This window comes from Myodes glareolus, chromosome 17 (assembly GCF_982192425.1).
Source record: "Myodes glareolus chromosome 17, mMyoGla1.1, whole genome shotgun sequence".
Lineage (NCBI taxonomy): Eukaryota > Metazoa > Chordata > Mammalia > Rodentia > Cricetidae > Myodes > Myodes glareolus.
This window is the reverse complement of record NC_142042.1, coordinates 54,800,736-54,819,676: the sequence shown is the minus strand read 5'-3', so window position 1 is coordinate 54,819,676 and position 18,941 is coordinate 54,800,736. Positions and strand designations below refer to the sequence as shown.

The window sequence follows — 18,941 nt, the reverse complement described above, 5'->3', positions numbered from 1 at the left end:
CCACATATTGTAGACAGGACACTTAGTCAACTGGAGTGGGTGCCGCCTTCTCACCAGTAACCTAACTTAATAAAAACAAAGCAAAACAGAACCCGCCCCACCCCCATCTACACATCTCAATCTAGACCCCAAGAATGTGGAGTGCTATCAAGGCCCCCAGTCTGTCAAACCCGGTAGGATGTGGGAAGTCTGACTCCCCCTTGCTGGCCTGGCCGACTGGGCTGGGCCGAGTGGGGAGCAGTGTCAGGACTCAGGGCCGCCGCCTGGTGCGCCTTCTCCCAGTTCTTGCCTATTAAGGTAAGAGTCCTCTAGGAACGCAGCGGCGGGAAGGAGGGTACCCAGCAGCGGCCTCCGCGCTTGGAGGACTCTGATTAACCGCAGTCCTGGATCTTCTGCCTGGCGCCTGGCCACTGGGTCTACTGGCTTCAGGTCCTACTTAGCTTTACCACCTGAAGTCACCTTCTTATGTTTTCATAGCCACCGAGAATAACTTCAGCCATGACCGCGGGCCTCAAAGGTGTCTGGGCACCCGATGCTGACTAAATGGATCCCGCTTCACGGGTGGGCGCTGCTCTCGCACAGATGCTCGGATAGCTACAGGAGCCCGCGCCCTTCGGCGCGGAGAAAGGTGGTGCCACCTCCGGGAGGCCGGAGTGGGTGCGCGGGACCCGGATCTCCACCCTAGGACTCCCCATCCCAGGCCAACTGGCCGCTCGCGTCCCGGGTCCCCGCCCGCAAGCCACGCCCACAGGTCACGCCCCTTCCAACCCGCCCCGCCCCTCCCGCCGGCGCCCGCCGCTCCCGGGGCTCGGCGCGGGCCTGGGGAATCGGGAGCCCGCTGCCGGGGTCGCAGTATGGGGCGCTTTCGCGGGGGTCTGCGGTGCATCAAGTATCTGCTGCTCGGCTTCAACCTGCTGTTCTGGGTGAGAACCGAACCGGCGGGCCAGCAAGGGGGCCGGGGTCCCCAGGGAGGTGACCGCAATAGAGTTGGGCCCTGGGGGAAGGCAGGGTGTTCCAGAGGCGCTAAGGAGACAAAGAGGGAGGGGACGGATGGAGGGGGAAAGGGCAGAGAGAAGCTTGAGCCACCGGAGCTAGTGAGAAGAGAAGACACGGTGCCGTGCTTCCCCGAGAGGAGCCATCATCCTCAGTGGCATCGCCCGGCGGGTGGCACCAGGTGCGGGGACCCAGTGGACCCCTTCAACCAGAGGGCTGGGGCCCTGGTGGCAGGCGCTTCCTGCAGCCCGCTAGGCACACACACCCCCTTCGCGCGCTGCCTGCTCGGGGTGGGGGCGGGAGGGAGCCCGGCGGCCCGGTCAGGTTGCCGGGAGGGAAATCCCTACCCTGCGGCTGCCTGGGGTGGCGCCCCATCCCAAGAGTGTGCAGACACACCGCCTGGCTCTGGTGATTTGTTGGGAAAATACGGACAGTAGCGAAAATTAAGGGAATGGGGGAGGATCGTCCTTTTCTTAGGCATTGGGGGGGGGGATACTGCTGGATACCGTGGTAAGTGCTGTTCTATGAGGGGTTGGAGAATGGAGGGGCTTGGGAAGGGCAGCAGCATCCCCCCCCCCCCCAGGCTCCCTGCTTCTTTCTACAACCAGTACTCCTGAAATGATCTCATTCAACTTTGCAGGGTGGCGTAGACCTGGCAACATTCCCCAGTTAGAGATGCAGAGAGGCAGACAGAGAAAGGTTCCAGTCTCCTGTGTTCCAGTCTCCTGTGTTAGCAGAACATGGTTAGGGGTGGACCATCCCTGGAATACCCTCTCCCAGGCCCTGGAGAACCTTCAGGGGTCCTTTCTGCATAGTCCCTACTGGCCTTCCCTTAATAGAACGCTAGCCAGTGTAGCTGCTCAGACAGACCCTGAGGGGAGATGCGAGTCTTGTTTGGAGGGAAGTGGGTAACAGCAGGAGCGGCAAGGCTTTGAAATTCCTGCCCTGGAAGCCATGGTGATCCCCTCTGCTCTCAGGAGGTTGTCTGGACAATAAGTAATTAATTATTGAAAGGTGGGCTCCAACCCGTTAGCCTGGGTGACTCCAGCAGCTCCACGCTTTTCAGAGACCACGTGGTCAAGACCAACATTGGTCAGCAAGGGACAGTTTGGAGGAGGTACCTGGGGGCTTCGCCTGAGTTTAAAAATTCACATAGCTTTTGTACACCTGGGCATTTGCATATGTCACACTCCAGGAAGACGTATTCTCGAGTACACTTGTGTGGTATTTTTTTTTTTAGAAGTCTGGCTTAATTTCAAAAGCTGTTAATTATAGAGACCGTGCCACGCTGACACCCTTCATTTTCATTGGTACAGATTCGGAGTTCCGTGTGAGCCCGGGAGCGAAATCTCAGGCTAGGTTTAATGCTCACTTGTGCCAGCTTCCCCAGGTGTATCCCCAGGTGTTTGCAGTGGGTCAGGGACAGTGCTAGGCACCCTACATCTGTCTTTGCACCCCTTTCTCACTACAGTGCTCGTGTGCAAGTGGCTCACCCCCCATTTTAAGATGTGAAGACACAGAGACTCAAATAGGTCACACAGCTATTGAATGGCAGAGACAGAACTCTGAAGCGGCCTACTCCCTCTTAACCCTGTGGGAGATCCAGTTAAAGCTGCAGTCCCCAGAGTGTGGCTCCTGAGTCAACAGCATCAGTGTCCCCTTGGAATTTTTCAGAAATGGACGTTCTCACCTCAAGCCAGATTTACTGAATCAGACACTGTGGTGAGCCGGGGCGGGGGGGGGGGCAGCAAGCTATCCTAAAAGACCACCCAGGTAATCCTACCCCACCGGCATGGTTCAGAACCACTAGGAAACAGTTGCTAGATAGATGGTGTCTATTAGCTTAAAGCACTGTTCTCAAAGATGCTACCTGAGCTGAGCTGATGAGAGCGGTGCATGCTGGACAAGAATAAAGTGAGGCAGAGTGCGACCAAGTGGCAAGTTACCCACCACTGGTCATAAACACCTCAAGGAAGAGGAGCAAGAGTCCAGGGAGGTCTGAGAGTCTTGTCAGAGGTTAGAGATGGCTCTTCCTATATGTGATCTAACTGCAGAGTTTAGAGAAGGGACCCCAGTGTCAATGAGAAGCCTAAAAGCTTCTCCTGGGAGACATTGGCGTTCAACCCCTGAGGAGCTGGGAGGATGGGGGTGGGCCAAGGCAAGCCACCAGCTGAGGCACAGAACAAGGAATTGTGAGACCTCTGAGTGACAAGTTCATGGGGCTTGAATGCAGAGATTCAAAGCATCACATGCTTAGACAGAGGGGGTGTGCCTGAGCCAGCTAGTCCCACTTCCAGGACGAGTTTGCTCATCTGTACAGTCGGAGGGGCAGAGCTGTGGCAGAAAGGAAATGTGTGAAGTACCTGATCCCACCTTGCTATGGCAGTCCTATATAGTAGGGGCTTAAAGTGATTTCTTATTTTTATTCCTAACTGCCTGGCACACAGGAAGCATCCAATAAATAGTAACTGTCTTCCTCCTGACGCCTTACTGTTGGCAAACTGTACATGTGTGTGCCAAGCGCTGGCACATGACCCCTTTGGTGGATCACTATACATTATCCTCTTAGCTCATACTTGGGTATTCTCCCCACTAAAGTTCACTACTCCCTGAGAACAGAGAACTCTTTTTCCTGTTGTTTTCAGAGCCATTCCCCTCAGCCCCTGGAATGGTACCCAGCACATAGGAGGCCATTAACTCTCTGTAGAGTGAATTAGTGAATCTTCAGGTTAGACACCTGGATGTGAACAGCCTTCCTGACTTTTAGACATCAATCAGCAACTTTATCGGAGAGCTGGCCTCTCTCTGCCTGTTCGCTGTGGAGATGTCGAACTTTGCTCTCACAAGCTGGGTCCAGGAGAGAGTTAGGAGGACCCAGCGGCTCCCAGGGAGAGGCCAGGCCGTGAGTGAGCCGCAGGTGCAGGAAGCCTTGGTAAAGGGAAAGGGCCACACTGAAACAGCTAACAATGTGGGGAAGTCGATTGTGCAGGATAAATTATTCACACACCTGACTTCCTGTCACTAAGGGAACCTGATCCCACAGAAGCTCTACCCTGGCTTCTAGAGTTTCTTTCTTGACTGTGGAGTGTTCCCTGGAAGGAAAACTTCAGCTGTGACTTGAGCAACTCCACCCACCTTTCGAGGGATGGGGTCCCAGCATCCCCCCCTCCGGTGACAATACTTCCTGCCCTGCCGGCAGCTGACCAGGAGGCAGGCAGGGAAGCGGTAGAATGTGCTTTGTGGTCTGGGAGTCACAGATCCCTTTGGAGCCTCATCCAGGCCGCTGACTTGATGTTCCCCTCAGCTGTATTTCTAGACGACTAAACATTCAGCCAGGCCTTTCAGAACCAGCACAAAGCTCCCCGGTCCAGGGAACTCAGCTGCACTCTCACTGAGTGATGGATGCTTTAAAACCCAAAGTTAAAGCCTGGTCCCTGGCCCGACTACATTGTCTTCTGATCTGATAGGTGGTGTCTGCCCTGCCTTTATCAGGTCTAACTTTAGGGACTACCGTCACAGCGCTGGGTATAGCCCTGGCAGCGCTGAAATCACCTTTGTTTGTTCTTCCCCTCTGTTGCATAGCAATATAAATAAAACACTAGAACCCACCCGGCCACATATGCTAGTTTGAAGAAAAGCCTAGGCACTGTTTATTCCTTGGTTTATTGTTGTCTGCTCAGCGTTTTCCTATCATTGTACTGCTCTGGGCTGTTCAGGGTTGTGTCCAACAGGAAGCAAGGCTGTTCCTGGCTGAAACTCACATGCCATATATGGCGAGTGGGAAGGTGGAGTCCTTTCTTCCTCACCATGATTGATGCAACTTTGGGTTTTTCACTTGGTGATGCCCACTAGGTGCTTCTGAAAAGACTGTCTCTTTTGCTGGAGTGGGGGAGGGAGGATGAAAATTGTTTGACTCCAACAAGCTTATAGCTCCTGCTCCCTCCCACACATTTCAAACAGCAAGTGCAGAGCGGCCCCTTGTTAGACAGGATGGTGGAGGGGGTGGAGAAAGAGAGCCTTTGGGATCTCCCAGACAGCCTGCTGTCTGCCCATAACCCGCACTGCTGGTTTCTGCTAAAGTGGGAAGACAGAAGCAGTGTTCAGCATTTCCTACTGTGCACCAGAGGGACCTCGGGAGGCTGGGAGAAGCCAAGAGTGCACAGCATGATCAGCCTGGACAGGCCAGAGCTGGAGTTCTAGCGCTGTGGTAGACCTTAGGCAGGTGTGTGCAGTATGGCGATTCAAATCCAGAAAGCCTGAAAAATGGATGCTGGTACCACACGGCCAAAGTTCATTCCTGGCTCTATAGGTCTCACCGCCTTGGGGGCTGGGTTCAGTTGTTTGGCCTCATTGAGCCTCCATTTTCTTGGCTTGTAAAATGAGCACAGTAAAGTAGTACGCAAGTCACCCTGTGATCTTTGTGCAGATAAATTAATAATCCCAGCATTCGGGAGGCAGAGGCAGGTGGATCTCTGGGAGTTCAATGCCAGTTTGGTCTACAGAGTGAGTTTCAGAACAACCAGAGCTACATAGTGAGATGAGACCGTGTCTAAGGAAAAAAAAAAAATCAAGTTAATATATGTAAAGTCCTGCGTGGACATGGCACATGCTCAGAAACCTGAGATCTGTCAGTGATGGTGGTATTCAAATGATAGAATACAGGTAGAAGGACAGGGCCTGTGATCCAGGACGCTCCTCAGGAAAGAGGGTGCAAGTGCCGTATCTCTCCAGCCAAAGTGGCTGACGTCTTACAGCTTCTGGGAGACACGGAGTCCTCCGCCTATGATCTAGTCGCTCAGCAGGCATGTATGAGATGCCTGCCTGACACACTGCCCTGTGGCCGAGTCAAAGACTAAACCCCAAGCCCGTATTATCTTTCCCTAGCTTCCAAATTGTCTTTGATAATAGTTCATCAAATCTTCGCACCTCGATCTTCACACCTCGGAGGCAGGGACTGTCATAAACCAGCGTCCTCTCTTCTACTCCATCGGCACCTGAGAGAGTCAGGAGGGTTCTAGATAAAACTTCCTGGGCACTTAGCCCAGAGCAGAACGGCTAGGTGTCTGCCATGCTTCTGTGCATGTGGGAGAGGCCAAAGGAAGGAGATGGGTCAGGCTTTGGTGATCAGTGCCACTCTTACTACAGTGTGGATGGGAGACCTTATTCAACTCTGTATTCTGACTTAGTGGGTCTGCATCTATGACAAGTCCCTAGGTGACACTGGCGTGGGGGCTCTAATGACACTTTGAGGGCCCTTGTTTGAGATGTGGTCTCAAGAGCTCAGAGACCCTTGTTTCTGGATGACAGGGCAACCCTTCCACAGGGCTTGCTTCTCGTGGGTCTTGCTTCTGGTCACCACTTTATCATTTTTGTTTTAAGGGTTCTTCTGCAGTAACACTTGGCAGTCCTGGATTGCCACCATGCATTGCGTTCCACAGTCTACAGTTCACATTGCTACCCTCCAGCCTAACATCCGCAGAGCCTGCACTACAGGCTCATTCTCCTTGTTAAAGCTAGGGACTCTGTCCTGACCGAAGCAAGCTGTGTTAGGGTCTCTAAGAGATGGAGGAAGATGGGCTTGAGATGGGAACATCCAGCAGGCTGGAAGCCATCATCCAGGTAAACAGAGTTGCTCTGGCCTGCCTGTCTCACCATCCTCCCCTTCCGCTGAGAGGAAAATCAGCACACTAATTACCATACATACATGACTATAGTTTACAAAATGCTTCCACATGCATGGCCTCATCTGATAATGAATTATCAGCACCCTCTATCTTCACGGTCCTTTTATTCTTAATTTTCACAATAGTTTAATTAGTCCTGCTTTCAAATATGGAAGCCGAAAGGCACAGTAGATAGAATGCCCAAGGCTTCCTCATTCCCACCTTCTCACGTTATTAATGTGCTGGAATGCAGAGTACAAATGTAAGGAAATACACTAGAGGGCTGGGAAGATGGCTCGGTGGGTAGGACCCGGCTCCAATCCCCAGAACCTCTGCAAAAAGCTGAGCATGGTGCTGGCTTGCTTCTGTCCCCCAGCACTGGCGACAGGAAGATCACTAGGACTTGCTAGCAGCTGTCCGAGCTCCAGATTCAATGAGAGACCTTGCCTCAGGTTGAAGGGGCTGGGGATAAGACAGAAATAAATAGGCACCAGGCATCCACACATGGGCGTACACGCACCAAAAGAAACGGAAAACTACTAGCATCAGGCATGACGGCTCACTCCTGTAACCCCAGCATGCAGAAGGCTGAGGCAGAAGGATTGTCTGGTTCAAGACCTGTGTGAGCTGCATACCAAAACCCTGTCTCAACAAAACGAAAGTTCCGCCCGGCATGGAAAAATACAGTCTACGGTCAAAGTGATTGTATCCAGTGCCAAGTTCAGTCCCGAAGAATTCTAGCGATGCAGGACAGGAGATGCATAAAAATACCCCCGCGAGTGGCAGAGGCAGGAGAGGGGGAGGAGCGTGACTGAGGCGTTTAATGCAGGTGAAAAGTGGATGGAAATTACAGAGAGGCCAGTTTTGTTGGATTTTTTAAAGAGGCCATTTTAAAAAATTAATTTCCACATCAGCCGCTTAAAGGGCGCTTGCCCTGCCCAAGTATAAGGCCAGTGCTACGCGTTTGCGAGCACAGCCTCCTGCTAACCCCTTCAGGCCTCGCCAGAGCCCTGCAAAGCAGTAGCTTTTATCCGAAAGTTACACCTGAGGAAATAGAGACAGAGACTTGTCCAGGACACAGAACTGGTCCGCAGCAGATCTGGGTCTCTGGCTGGAGCACCAGCATCTTTGTCCTGAGCCTTCCTGAGTCCCCAAATGAACAGGGAGAGAAGGTGGGAGCCGAGATGAGTGGACAAGTGACTTCTACACCTGCTTATCCATGATGGTGGCCCTGCTGCCGAGAGCATGGGGCTGTTCAGACTAAAAGTTAAACAAAATGTAATATTCTTGTCCTCAGTCCCACTTACTGCATTCCAAGTACTCAGTAGCCGTTGGTGCCCAGGGGCTACGATACAGGATGGCACAGATGGCAAATGTTTACAAAACTGGGACTTTCTTCTGTGTCTGTGTATGTGCTCAGGTGTACTCTTGCATGAATGTACATCAGTGTATGTAGACAACCTCGGGTATTATCCTTTTCTTTTCTCCTTTCTTTTCTTTCCCCCCTTTATTTTTCCCAAGGTCTCTCTCTGGCCCGGAGCTCACCAAGTAGGCTAGGCTAGACTAGCTAACCAGCGAGCTCCAGAGATCCACCTGTCTCTGCCTCCCCAGCACTGGGATTACAAGCGTGAGCCACCATAACTAGCTTTCTTTCTGTGAGTTCTGGGAACCAAACCCAGATCTTTGTCCTTGCTAAACAAGTTTTTTAATAACTAGGTCCTCTCCCCACCTCTCGTTGGAGGAAGCCCCACTCACCAACAGCAGCCTGCGCATCCTCACTCTCTGTCTCGTAGCTCTACCTTTGTCTTTTCTCATTCTAGCTTTTAAATGAACTAAACTTAAAGAACTGGAGGCATTGCCTCTGAAGGGCACCAGCTTTCTAAAAGCTGAAGGGAAGCCCAGCTGTCAGCCAGAGTCAGGAGAGTACAGTCAATGACAATTGGAAGGCAGTGGCAGAAATCTCGGTACCGTGGTGGGGGTGCCTTCTTGAAGGCTGAGCTTTCAGTCCTTAAAGAACAGGGAGTACATCAGCATGAGAAGGCCAAGTGTGGGCCACGCCCAGCTCTAAGTGTGTGGCAGACCTCCGAAGGCTCTTATTCTCTGTCCCCACCCCTGCAGACACGAGATCCCAGGGTTAGAGAAGTTAGTGTCTTATCCAGAGTTTGGACCCTCCTGCTTAGAATCCCTAGTTCCACCTCCTCTTCATACGCTATGGTTTGTGTAGGTGGATGTGCTTATTGTCCTGCCTATGGGCATCACTAGTCAGTCTGAACACTCAAAAGAGAACATTTCTACAAAAACAGGCATTCCTAAAGTGTGCCAAGGTGGCACACTTTATAGTAATAGTGGATGAAAAGTTATAGTAAAAGTGGATGAAAAGAGTCAGCTAATAAAGGTGAATGTGTGTGAGTATTTGTGTGTGTGCACGCACGTGTGAGTGCATGTGTGTGTGCATGTGTGGTGTGTGTGTGTGTGTGCGTGTGTGTGTGTGATACTGAACAGGGAGGGTAAAACCCCAAGGAATACAGCAAGGGCTGGAGAGGGAAAGGTTGCATAGAATGCACAGAAGGCTGCACAATGCCTCTTCATTCTGGAATGGACTAGTATAGGTCCTTATGACTTCAAAGCAGGTTCAAAGAAAATTAATACTAGGAGACATGTATAGAAAATTAATACTAGGGGAACTGTATAGAGAGCACCAGCCTAGGCTTCGTGCTGCCTACTCTTCTACTCCATCCAAGGTAACTTCTTGGCAGCAAAGTGTCACCTGTTCCAATCTGAGTTCTGCACATAGCATTTACTTTGCGCCACTGTTTCTCTCTGCAATCACAAAAAAACTGGATAAAAAGCACTAATTACTGGTCCATATTTAAGCATCCTGGTTACTGAGTGATGGTCCAAAGAGCATATGCTGCTCTCACAGAGGGCCTTTTTGCTTCCCAGTACCCACACTGGCAAAGTCATGACTGCTTGTGACTCCGGTCTGGCACTCCTTTCTGGCCTCTGTGGGCACCTGCACTCATGTGCATGAGGGTGTGTCTCTGTACCTGAGCACACACACAAACGAATACACACCATTAAAAATAATAACATAAATCTTCAAAAAAAAATCTTACTTATCGTCCCAAAGTCACCCTCTCAACCTCCTTAAAGAATGACAGGCGAGCACACAGACGCCAGCTAGCGACCCCTCTCTGCTTATGTACAGCTCAGTACAGTCGAGAAATGACATCAGTCACCGTGGTTGCCAAGATCAGTGTTTGTGCATGCGGAGGACAAAGAGGAGACCCAGTGGGTGCGACGGGCAAACTCGAGTCCTTAGTGAAGAAAGCTCAGCCCTGGGTGAGAAAAGGCAGGTGAGTGGGAGTTCAACTCAAGCTGTGGCTTTAATAGATTTGAGCTTTAGTTCTGGGTCTATATGATCTTCCCTGCTGAAGACATTTGCTCCCCGGTATTAGCCAGTGGCCTGGAACTTTGTTTCACTGTAGAGGACAACGACGAAGTCATCGCCTTCCTCCAAATTCTCGCTGTTCCTTAGTCTGCTCTCCCCATTTCCTTCAACCCAAGCCATCACATGCATGCACCGAATAAACACGGCACACCCCACGCTGTCCACAGACATCAACAGAAGGTCAGCACCCTCTTCGCAGGCCAGCTTCTTTCCCCAGGTTCTTTTCTTCCCCCTGAAATTTCTGCCCCCCACCGCCCTTGTCAACGGCCTCCCAGCAAGGTCAGATGACCCACTCAAGTTCACATCACAACCAACTTCAGCAAACAGAGAAGGGCGTGCTTGTCACAAATACGCAGTCCAAGTGCCCTTTCCAGAGAACAGAACACTTCTAATCCTATCAAAGTTTGAACTGCATCATAGAGAACAAACATTGAGTCACCGTGAAGCACATTCACGGGGCAGCTCAGTGGGTAAAGGGGCTTGCTGCTAAGCCCAATGACCTGAGTTCCAGCCCTGGCTCCCACGGGGTGGAAGATGAGAGCCAGTAGGTTGCCCTTTCTCCCCCATATGCAGTCACATATGCAGCGCACATGTGTACCCTCACATACACACACCTGCACACACAGTGGATAGATAAATCATTTGAAAATGTTCTCTCACCTGAAGGAAGCACAAGCTTGCCCTTATGAAGGAATGAGAGGGCAGATGACAAACACTGGCGTCCCAGAGGCCGCCAGCCGTTTGCAGACAGACCTGTCACCATCTGCCATTGCAGCAGTCCTTCCTCCTGGTCCATACCCGGTCCTGACGTCAAGAACAGGGCAACTAGGTCCTTTGGAGGTTGTTTGGTGTGGATGTCAGATGAGATTCGGCCCTTGTACTTCTTTCTGGTAAAACCCTTGCTTCTGAGACCGTGCCATCTGAATCCTGGCCTTGCTTTGCTACATAATACGGTGAAAGTCTCGGGAGTCGGTTTCCCACTTGAAGCAAATTAGTGTCCTCTTCCGAGCAAATATGCTTGTGACATCTGCCTGCCGCAAGGCTGAGGCAGCGCTCCCTTCGTGGAGGCATAATGGGGCTTCAATCGGATCAGGCGTCCTGAGGGCTCATTAAGACTCCATCTAGGATGTGAATTGCCACCACAAAAGCATTTAATGGAGACTCTAGGATAGAAGCCTCAATTTCAACTTTATGTGGCTTCATCCCAAAAAAAGAGAGTAGCAGAAGGGCTGTGTTTGTGTGCGCATAACGTTCACCCTGGGAAAGCAAGGACACACGGCTGGTTTTGCTCCTCTCGCACTAAAGGACAGCATGTGTGTCTGCATTATTGTAGCCACATGCAGTGTGCATACCTTGGCGAGGAAGAGGTGCATGAAGGTTTATTCTTTGTGCCCATGCATGGCTCCCAGCACACATCCCTGAAGGCTTAGGAAACCTGATAGCCCATGCTGAGGCTGCTGGTGGTTTCTTTTTCTGTGGGCGGGTGTTTTACTGAGTACCTCCAAAGCTGTATCTGAATCGCAGCCACTGTGTTTCCCAGGTGCAGGTAGATTTAAAACTAGTACTTCATAAAGTGCCGCTTGAGCCGCGAGAATGGTCGTTTCCAGGGAATCCTGTCAGCCCTTGGTTCTGGCTAGCACACAGAAGAAGCACCTGGCCCTGGGTTCAATCTCAATCCCAGAAAAAGAAAGAAGGAAAGGAAAAGGGGAGGGGGTAGACAGAGAGACAGGGAAGGGAATGGAAGAGGACAGGGACGTGGAAGAGGAATAAATGTGGGTTAGAGGGGACCATGGCGGCAACTATCAGTAACCCCAGCAAAAAAGGGTGGGACAGAAGAATCACAAGTTTGAGGCCAGTCTGAGCTATATAGTGAGACCCTGTCTCAAAACAAACCAAAACATTGAACAATGACAACCACAGAAGTCGAGAATGGGTAGCTTAGATGACAGAAATTGAGTTGGGTTTGTGTACACATGTTATGGAGGCTAGACTCTGAGGTCAGGAGCCAGCACTTCTGGCTTTCAGAGGATTGTCTGCTCAATAGCAGGCTTTCTGATGTCACTTTCTATAAAGATACTGCCCCACCATGAGGGTTCCCTCATGATTTCACCTAACTCTGATTACCAGTGCATGCATGCACATCACACACACACACACACACACACACACACACACACACGTGCATATGCACTCCAAAGGTCCTATCTCCAAAACCCTTCATGCTGAGGGTAGCCTTCGTCATGTGGGTTTGAGAATACAGTCTATTCCACAGCTGACTGAATGGTGCCTCAGCCTCCCTTCCCCCGTCTCAGCTCACTCTGCAAGGCTGAGAGGAAAATGCTTAGCATCCAGCAGCTGAGAGCTGTCCCTGCTCTCACAGAGCTCGGGCCTGTAAAACCCAGAAATATTGAAATAGCCATAGTTATGTGAGCTATGAAACAACACACATATCTAGGCCAGGATAGGCTTCCCCAAGGAAGTGACCTGAGAGCGGAGAGAAAGGGGGAGTCACCCTGCTGTGGGCAGTGCAGAAGAACACTCTGGCCCATGAAGCAGGCAAAGCAGATGCCCCCAAGTGAGAAAAGACAGGGAGCCTGACTCAGGCATTGTTTCCCACCCGGGTCTAAGCAGGCATGCTTGGCTAGAACTCCCCCGGGATGCTTTTGGCCCAGAAAAGATCCTCTTTGCCCGGTTTCATCAGCAGAGAACTGAATGGCAGCACACATTTGCTCCTTGCTTTGAAAGTGGCTTGTGTCCAGGAGGGGAAAGCCGGCATTCTGGAAGACCAGCGCAAGAACTAAAGTCTTCATTCTGCATCTCAGAACTACCTCCCTCCCTGCAGCTGGATGGACCTCTCTTTTTCGCAACTCATAACTGAGAAAAAAAGGAAAGAAAGATGGGGCATTTCATCAGCAATGCCTGAAAGGGGAACCAAGGGCAGGAAAATAGAACCGGAGTGTGCCAGTGGCCCCGAGCGAGTGAGTGGGAGGCCCCGTGCGAGTGAGTGGGAGGCCCCGTGCGAGTGGCCCCATGCAAGTAGCCCCATTGAGCGACCCTGCCTCAAGCTGAGCGGCTTGTATTTAGCAGACAGTTGTTATCTGGTAGAAACTCTCTGTTCATCTGCTTTGCTTCAAAATAGTTTAAACCTGGTCTTCCATCCTTTTTGTCGCTGAGTTTTAGTCCATAAACTGTCTTCTCTAAAGACATCTTGGCAGTTTCCTGTGTCCTGCACGCTCTCTAGATCAGGGGTAGCTGTTGAAATAACTTGTCCATGACAAGATCTGTGGTTCTCCTGTTTAGCGGTGGGTTCTGTGGCCCTGTCTGTCCTTTACACTGTGTTCTAGCCCCCATTTTCTCCCTTTTATTTTGTGCACGCTTGTGCAGTAGGCTCCCTTGGCTCCCCGAGCCTCCCGAGTCTTACAACATTTTCTTTCTTCCTTCTTTTTGATGGTTTTGTTCCTATTTAAGATAAAAATCTCACCTCTGGCAGGTCCAGAACTCACCATGTAGACCAGACTGGCCTCTGACTCACATGTGCTGAAATCAAAGCTGTATGCTATCACCTCTGGCTCTTTTAAATTTTTTGTTGCTGTTTTTAGGACAGGGTTTTGCCACGTAGCCCAGGCTGGCCTAGTATTTGTCCTGTAGTCCAGGCTGGCCTAGTATTTGCAATGTATCCCGGGCTGGCTAGCACTTAGTTACATAACCCAGGCTGGTTACATAACTCCCAGTAATCCTCCCGCTTTAGCCTCCTAAATCCTGGAATTACAGGTACACATTATCACACCCAGCTTTCTCTCTGCATTTCTGGAATGCCATGTATACAGCTGGCCCACAAGAAAAGAATGACTACCAGGTCTTCTCAGTGTGTACCTAGTCGTCCGTCCTGGGATAGGCTGGCCTTGAATAGATTCTCAACCAGTGGCTTCTCTGCGGGACCTGGAAAACTCCAGAAGTGCTCATCTGTCCTTTCCTCTGAATCCTTGCTGCCTAGATCCTCACGGATGCTCCTCTAAGGTTTTTGTTGTTGGCTTTTGGGTTTAGCGGTTTTATTCATTCATTTTTTAGTAATTACCACCAAGGCTTAGCTCCCTCACTCAGTTGTATGAAAATCCATTCCTGGAGCCAGTAAGGCGGCTCAGCGGGGGAGGGCATTTGCCAGCAAGTCTGATTATCTGAGTCCAATCCCACGCGGTGGCAGGACTTCCACAAGTTATCCTTTGACCTCCACACACTCGCTGTGGCAGGTGCATGACTCCCCCCCCCCCGCCACCAACACACACAACACACATGCAACCCAAAATGGATGAACAATATCAAAAGAGAAGTCCATTCCCGCAAAAGCAACAGCACTCTTTAGAGTTTTGCTGGGTTCACTGGCAGTAATCCCTTCCCTGGAGGGAAAAGAGGTCCTAACAGTCTTCCTTCCCTGCCGCAATGATTCTCACTGGCCTTCCTGGGTCTCCGCGCCCCTCCTTGGCGTCTCTCCATGATCCTCAGTCACCTGAATGTTCATCTGTGATTGCTCATTGTGTCTGGGTGTCAAGCAGCGTTCAGGCTCCTATCCACTCCCACCAAAAGATGAGCTAAGTTCCTCTGTCCCGGCCCTCAGGGCTCTGCAGGGGGGTTCCCAGGATGATGGCGGTGTGCCCCCCATCTCAGGATAGCATGGAGCTTTCTCATCCCACGAGGTCTTTACTCTTCCAGGAAGTCCGACTCATCCTTCAAGGTGTAAATGAGAATGGGAATGACTACTGCCTCCCGTGTTATGCTCTGTGTCCTCCCTCAGTGATGTGTGTTCTTTCTCTTCAGCACGCTTCCTGCGTCTTATTGCATCTCTTACTTTATGCGAGTGTCTTCCATGTCTCTGCTAGGGAGCTCAGTACCTGGCCTGGATTGGACTGTGGTTGATTGTTACTAAATGTACAAGGGAGAAAAAAGAAGTTGATGGAAATAGAGGTGTGGGCAGAAGAGAGTGATAAGAGGGGCGTTCTCTCATTTCTTCCTTGCCTCGGCCTTAGTAGAATGGGCCGGAATTAAAAGAAGTATAGCATAGGAGGCGTGGGGCCCTACTGAGTTAAAATTTGGGACTGAGGAGGCTTGAAAGCGTCCCCTGAGCGCTGAGGAGGGCATCTTCTAGCTACAGGGAATGCACACAGTAGCAAGAACCTTGTGACTGACAGGAAGCCTGCTTCCCTTGTTCTTGACTAGACTGGAGCTTGTGTGATTCTTTTTCCCCCTTGAGCAATTTCTAGTGTGCAACACATCAACCTCAAGTGCAACAAACGGTGCCTCTCCCGAGCCTGGCAGGGCTGGAGCAGTCAGAAGGGCCAGAGAGTGACGTGGTTGCTGCTGTGCCTCCTTCCGAAGCAGAGACCATTCAGCTTCTCACCACAGAAGCCCTGGCCAGCTCCGCGCCCACACATCCCTAACATAGCCCACAGCATTCGGGGAGGATTCCCTGCCACACAGTGATGACATTCAGCTAAGCCACAGTTTCCTTGACCCAAGGAGGAAAGCCGTGTGCGGTTTGGGGTTCGGGGTGTGGATGAGCAAGCGCAGATTTTTTCCCCATTGCCCAGTGGCTCTAAATTTGCAACCTCTCTTTTCATTTTCCATTATGCCTCCAACACATCTGTGCCAGAACTGGATGAGTGGATTCTGTCTGGGAGGATGATCCAGACAGCTATAAATTAGAGTTTGTGTTCAGAGATTCCAAAAATGTGGCCTCGTGGTGGGGTGTCCCTGAGACTTGTCACCTCCTCCACAGTCTGTGTGGTGGCTGCTGGTTTGGGCCCAGGGCCTCTGTCAATAGATTTTGCTTTGTGTTTGGAAACTCCGTCTTTCCGTTAAGGCACCAGAGAGACGTGAAATCTGGGAAGCCTGTGAGGTTTGCTGGGCGAATTCATCCCAGGTCGTCCCGGGCATTTCTAGGGACAGGTTTAACCGAGGACAATGCTCCTCCCTGCACATAACAGCCAGGACCCCAAAGCTGGCACCTTCCTGAGTTAAGCACAGACCAAGAAGACTTTCCATTCCCCATAATGGGCATGACAGCTAGTATGCACTGCTTCTCAAAATCTATGTGTTTAAGACTCAAAGACTAAGGCATAATTAATGTAGAGCCCTTAGGAGACAGAAGGGAACCGTTACCTGGAATTCCACCCTTCAAAGATAAATAATACTGTGCCTTAGCATGACGTCAGCTCGTGTTTCCATGTCAGCCTCCTCTTTAAAACACCTGGAAAAGACAGTGGAGGTCAGCTGTTTTAACTTCCCCCCGAATTATCCAATTAGTGCTCTATCTAAGGGCTGGGAAGCCTTCGTTATTCCACATGGGAGTAGCCAGCTGGTAGAACCCAGGCACCCACTCCCCCTCACTACAGGCAGGCCTGCATAGTTCTGAAGGCCAGCCACACAGGGATTTGGCCTTGGGAACAGGATGTGAAGAGAAGGAAAGCCCTCACAGATATATCGTGGTAACCTTCCCAGGGTGGCATCGGATCCCTCTCAAGTAACCCTTCAGGAGAGAAGGAGACTGCCTAGAAAGGCCTCTGGCCTAACCCTGGCTGGAGATTTCCTTATTACGCCTCTGCCCTGCCATTCCCTTCTTGGCTTCTGCTGCCAGCATCTTTGGGTGCTCTCCTCTTTTCAGATAGGAGCAGACCCTCCCTGTCTGGTGAAAGTCTAGGGCCCAGGATTAACTGGAAGAGCTGGAGAGGCAGGATGCTATTTTTACATCTCTGCTGACTTCCCAATGGTGCTTTGCACTCAGAAGATTCCCTGTAAATAACTGCTAATTGATTGATACAGCAATATTCAAGAGTGGTGTTTGGAGAGAAAGACCCATGGCTGCAAACTGCCAGCCTGCGGTTGGGACAGTACTGCAATTGACATACAGGGTTGCCAGCTTAGACATGGAGCCTGCGACAGCCTTCAGCCTCAGGAGAGGAAGCCTGGTGATGACTCTACCAGCTGCCAGCCTGCCCAGCCTGCCCAGCCCAGGCCTGTGCCAGCCACTCAGCCTCTCCATGAGCCACATGGCATACAGACCCTGCCTTTTCAGAAAAATATTTTTTTTCCTTTCTCGCTTTCCATGGAAACTCAAAATAGCAACAACAACCAAAAAAAAAAAAAGGCCCTCCTTCCCTGCTTGCTTGCAAAACCATGCTTGGACAGGGGCAGAGCAGTGGTCACCATGTGGGAAACAAGAAGGGGGGGGGGGGGGTCACAGGAGTCTCTGAACAGAGTTCTAACGGGAAACTTCGTCATGAACCGTAGGTCGGCTCACTGTATCAGTGTTGGTCAGTTTGGTTGGTTGTTGTTTTTTTTTTCCCCTTGGTTGTGTGTTTTTGCTTTTTCTAATTTAGAAGGTGGCCTCCCTAGGTCTTAGAGTTCATCTTGTTCTCAGTAACCCCTCCCAGGGACAGTGGCCATTCACTAAGGTGTTGGTGAGGAAGTCCAGTATACCCAACAAGAAACAACGTTGCAAGGGACAGCTTCTGGCGTGGAGAATGTTGTTGGAACAGTGGTTTTGACACACACTTTCATCCCATGGGTGCCAGGGAAGCCTGATGGCACAGCAGACCCTGTGACTGGAATCAAGACAGGGCAGAGGCAGTCAGTTACCTCAGGGCCCTCGGGAGGGGGGCATGGAGCCCATGCTTTCACCTCTAAGCCTAGTAAGACAAGAAGAGTGGGCATGATGCTCTCCACAGGGGCAACCCCTCCAAGGCTTCTCCAAGCCTGGGCACCCTGTGCCCACGGCCTGCTCCCCAGCCTCCGTGTGCACTCTCCCCTCCTCAATAAACACACTGTTGCTTCTCTTGCAGCTGGCCGGATCGGCGGTCATTGCTTTTGGACTATGGTTCCGGTTCGGAGGAGCCATAAAGGAACTGTCATCGGAGGACACGTCCCCGGAGTATTTCTATATAGGTGAGTGACTTCATTGTCCCTGAAGGTCGGGTCTGAGGGACAGAGCCCCGAGCCTCTCTACTGCCACACTTCACCTGGTCCTGGGGGATGTATGTGCCTCTGCGGCCTCTTCCTCCTCTCTCATGGAGAGAAGAAGACCTCAGTAAAACTGATTTGTTTACTTAACAAAGCCTCAAGAAAATGTAACTTCTTCAGAAGGAGTTAGGAAGGAGTTAGGAAGCGTTCTTTGTCTCTGGAGAAGCCCACTGGTCTGTTTAGGGTGTCCAGGGGACCCTGAGGAGTCAGCATCTTACTTTGTGATGTGGGATTTTAACATGCAAGCAACTCAAAATGAAGAGATGCCCCAGAGTTTGGGGTGCTGCGGTGGTTTGAAAGAAAATGGCCCCCATAGGCTCCCATTGGAAGGTGTGGCCTTGGTATGTCACTGGATGCAGGCTTTGAGATCTCAGAAGCTCAAGCCAGGCCTGGTGACTCATTGTCTCTTCCTGAACGATGCCCGTGGATCAAGATGTAGAGCTCTGAACTTCTTCTCCAGCACCATGTCTGCTTGCACACCGCCATGCTTCCCTCGGTGACAATCATGGCCTAAATAACCTCAGAACTATAAGCCAGCTCCAATTAACAGTTTTCCTTTATGAGAGTTGCCGTGGCCATGGTGTCTCTCCGCAGCAATAGAAACCCTAAGATAGGTACTAATCTCAAAACTTCCACGAGTAGGGACTGCTAAGAGATGGGAAGGACCAAATAGGAGGGATGGGAGGGAGCTGTCCCTGGAGAGGACAGACAGAGGGACCACAGCTACACCAACTGCCAAGAGAGGAAGATGAGAGGGTGACGCTCAGACGAAGCTGGAGCTCTTACTGGGGACTTCGGTTCTCTAGTAGTTTAGCCCTGCTCTG

At 51.1% G+C, this 18,941-nt stretch overlaps 1 protein-coding gene across 1 annotated transcript in view; it reads left to right on the top strand.

Annotated features, from left to right (window-relative positions):
• Window positions 1-766: 766 nt before the first annotated feature.
• Window positions 767-18,941, top strand: part of Tspan2 (tetraspanin 2) — a 39,372-nt gene continuing 21,197 nt past the window's right edge. The window contains exons 1-2 of the mRNA XM_087897693.1: window positions 767-923; window positions 17,940-18,042. Of these exons, the coding sequence (XP_087753819.1) occupies window positions 855-923; window positions 17,940-18,042 (172 nt within the window). The 5' untranslated portion in view covers window positions 767-854. The remainder of the gene's footprint in view (window positions 924-17,939; window positions 18,043-18,941) is intronic.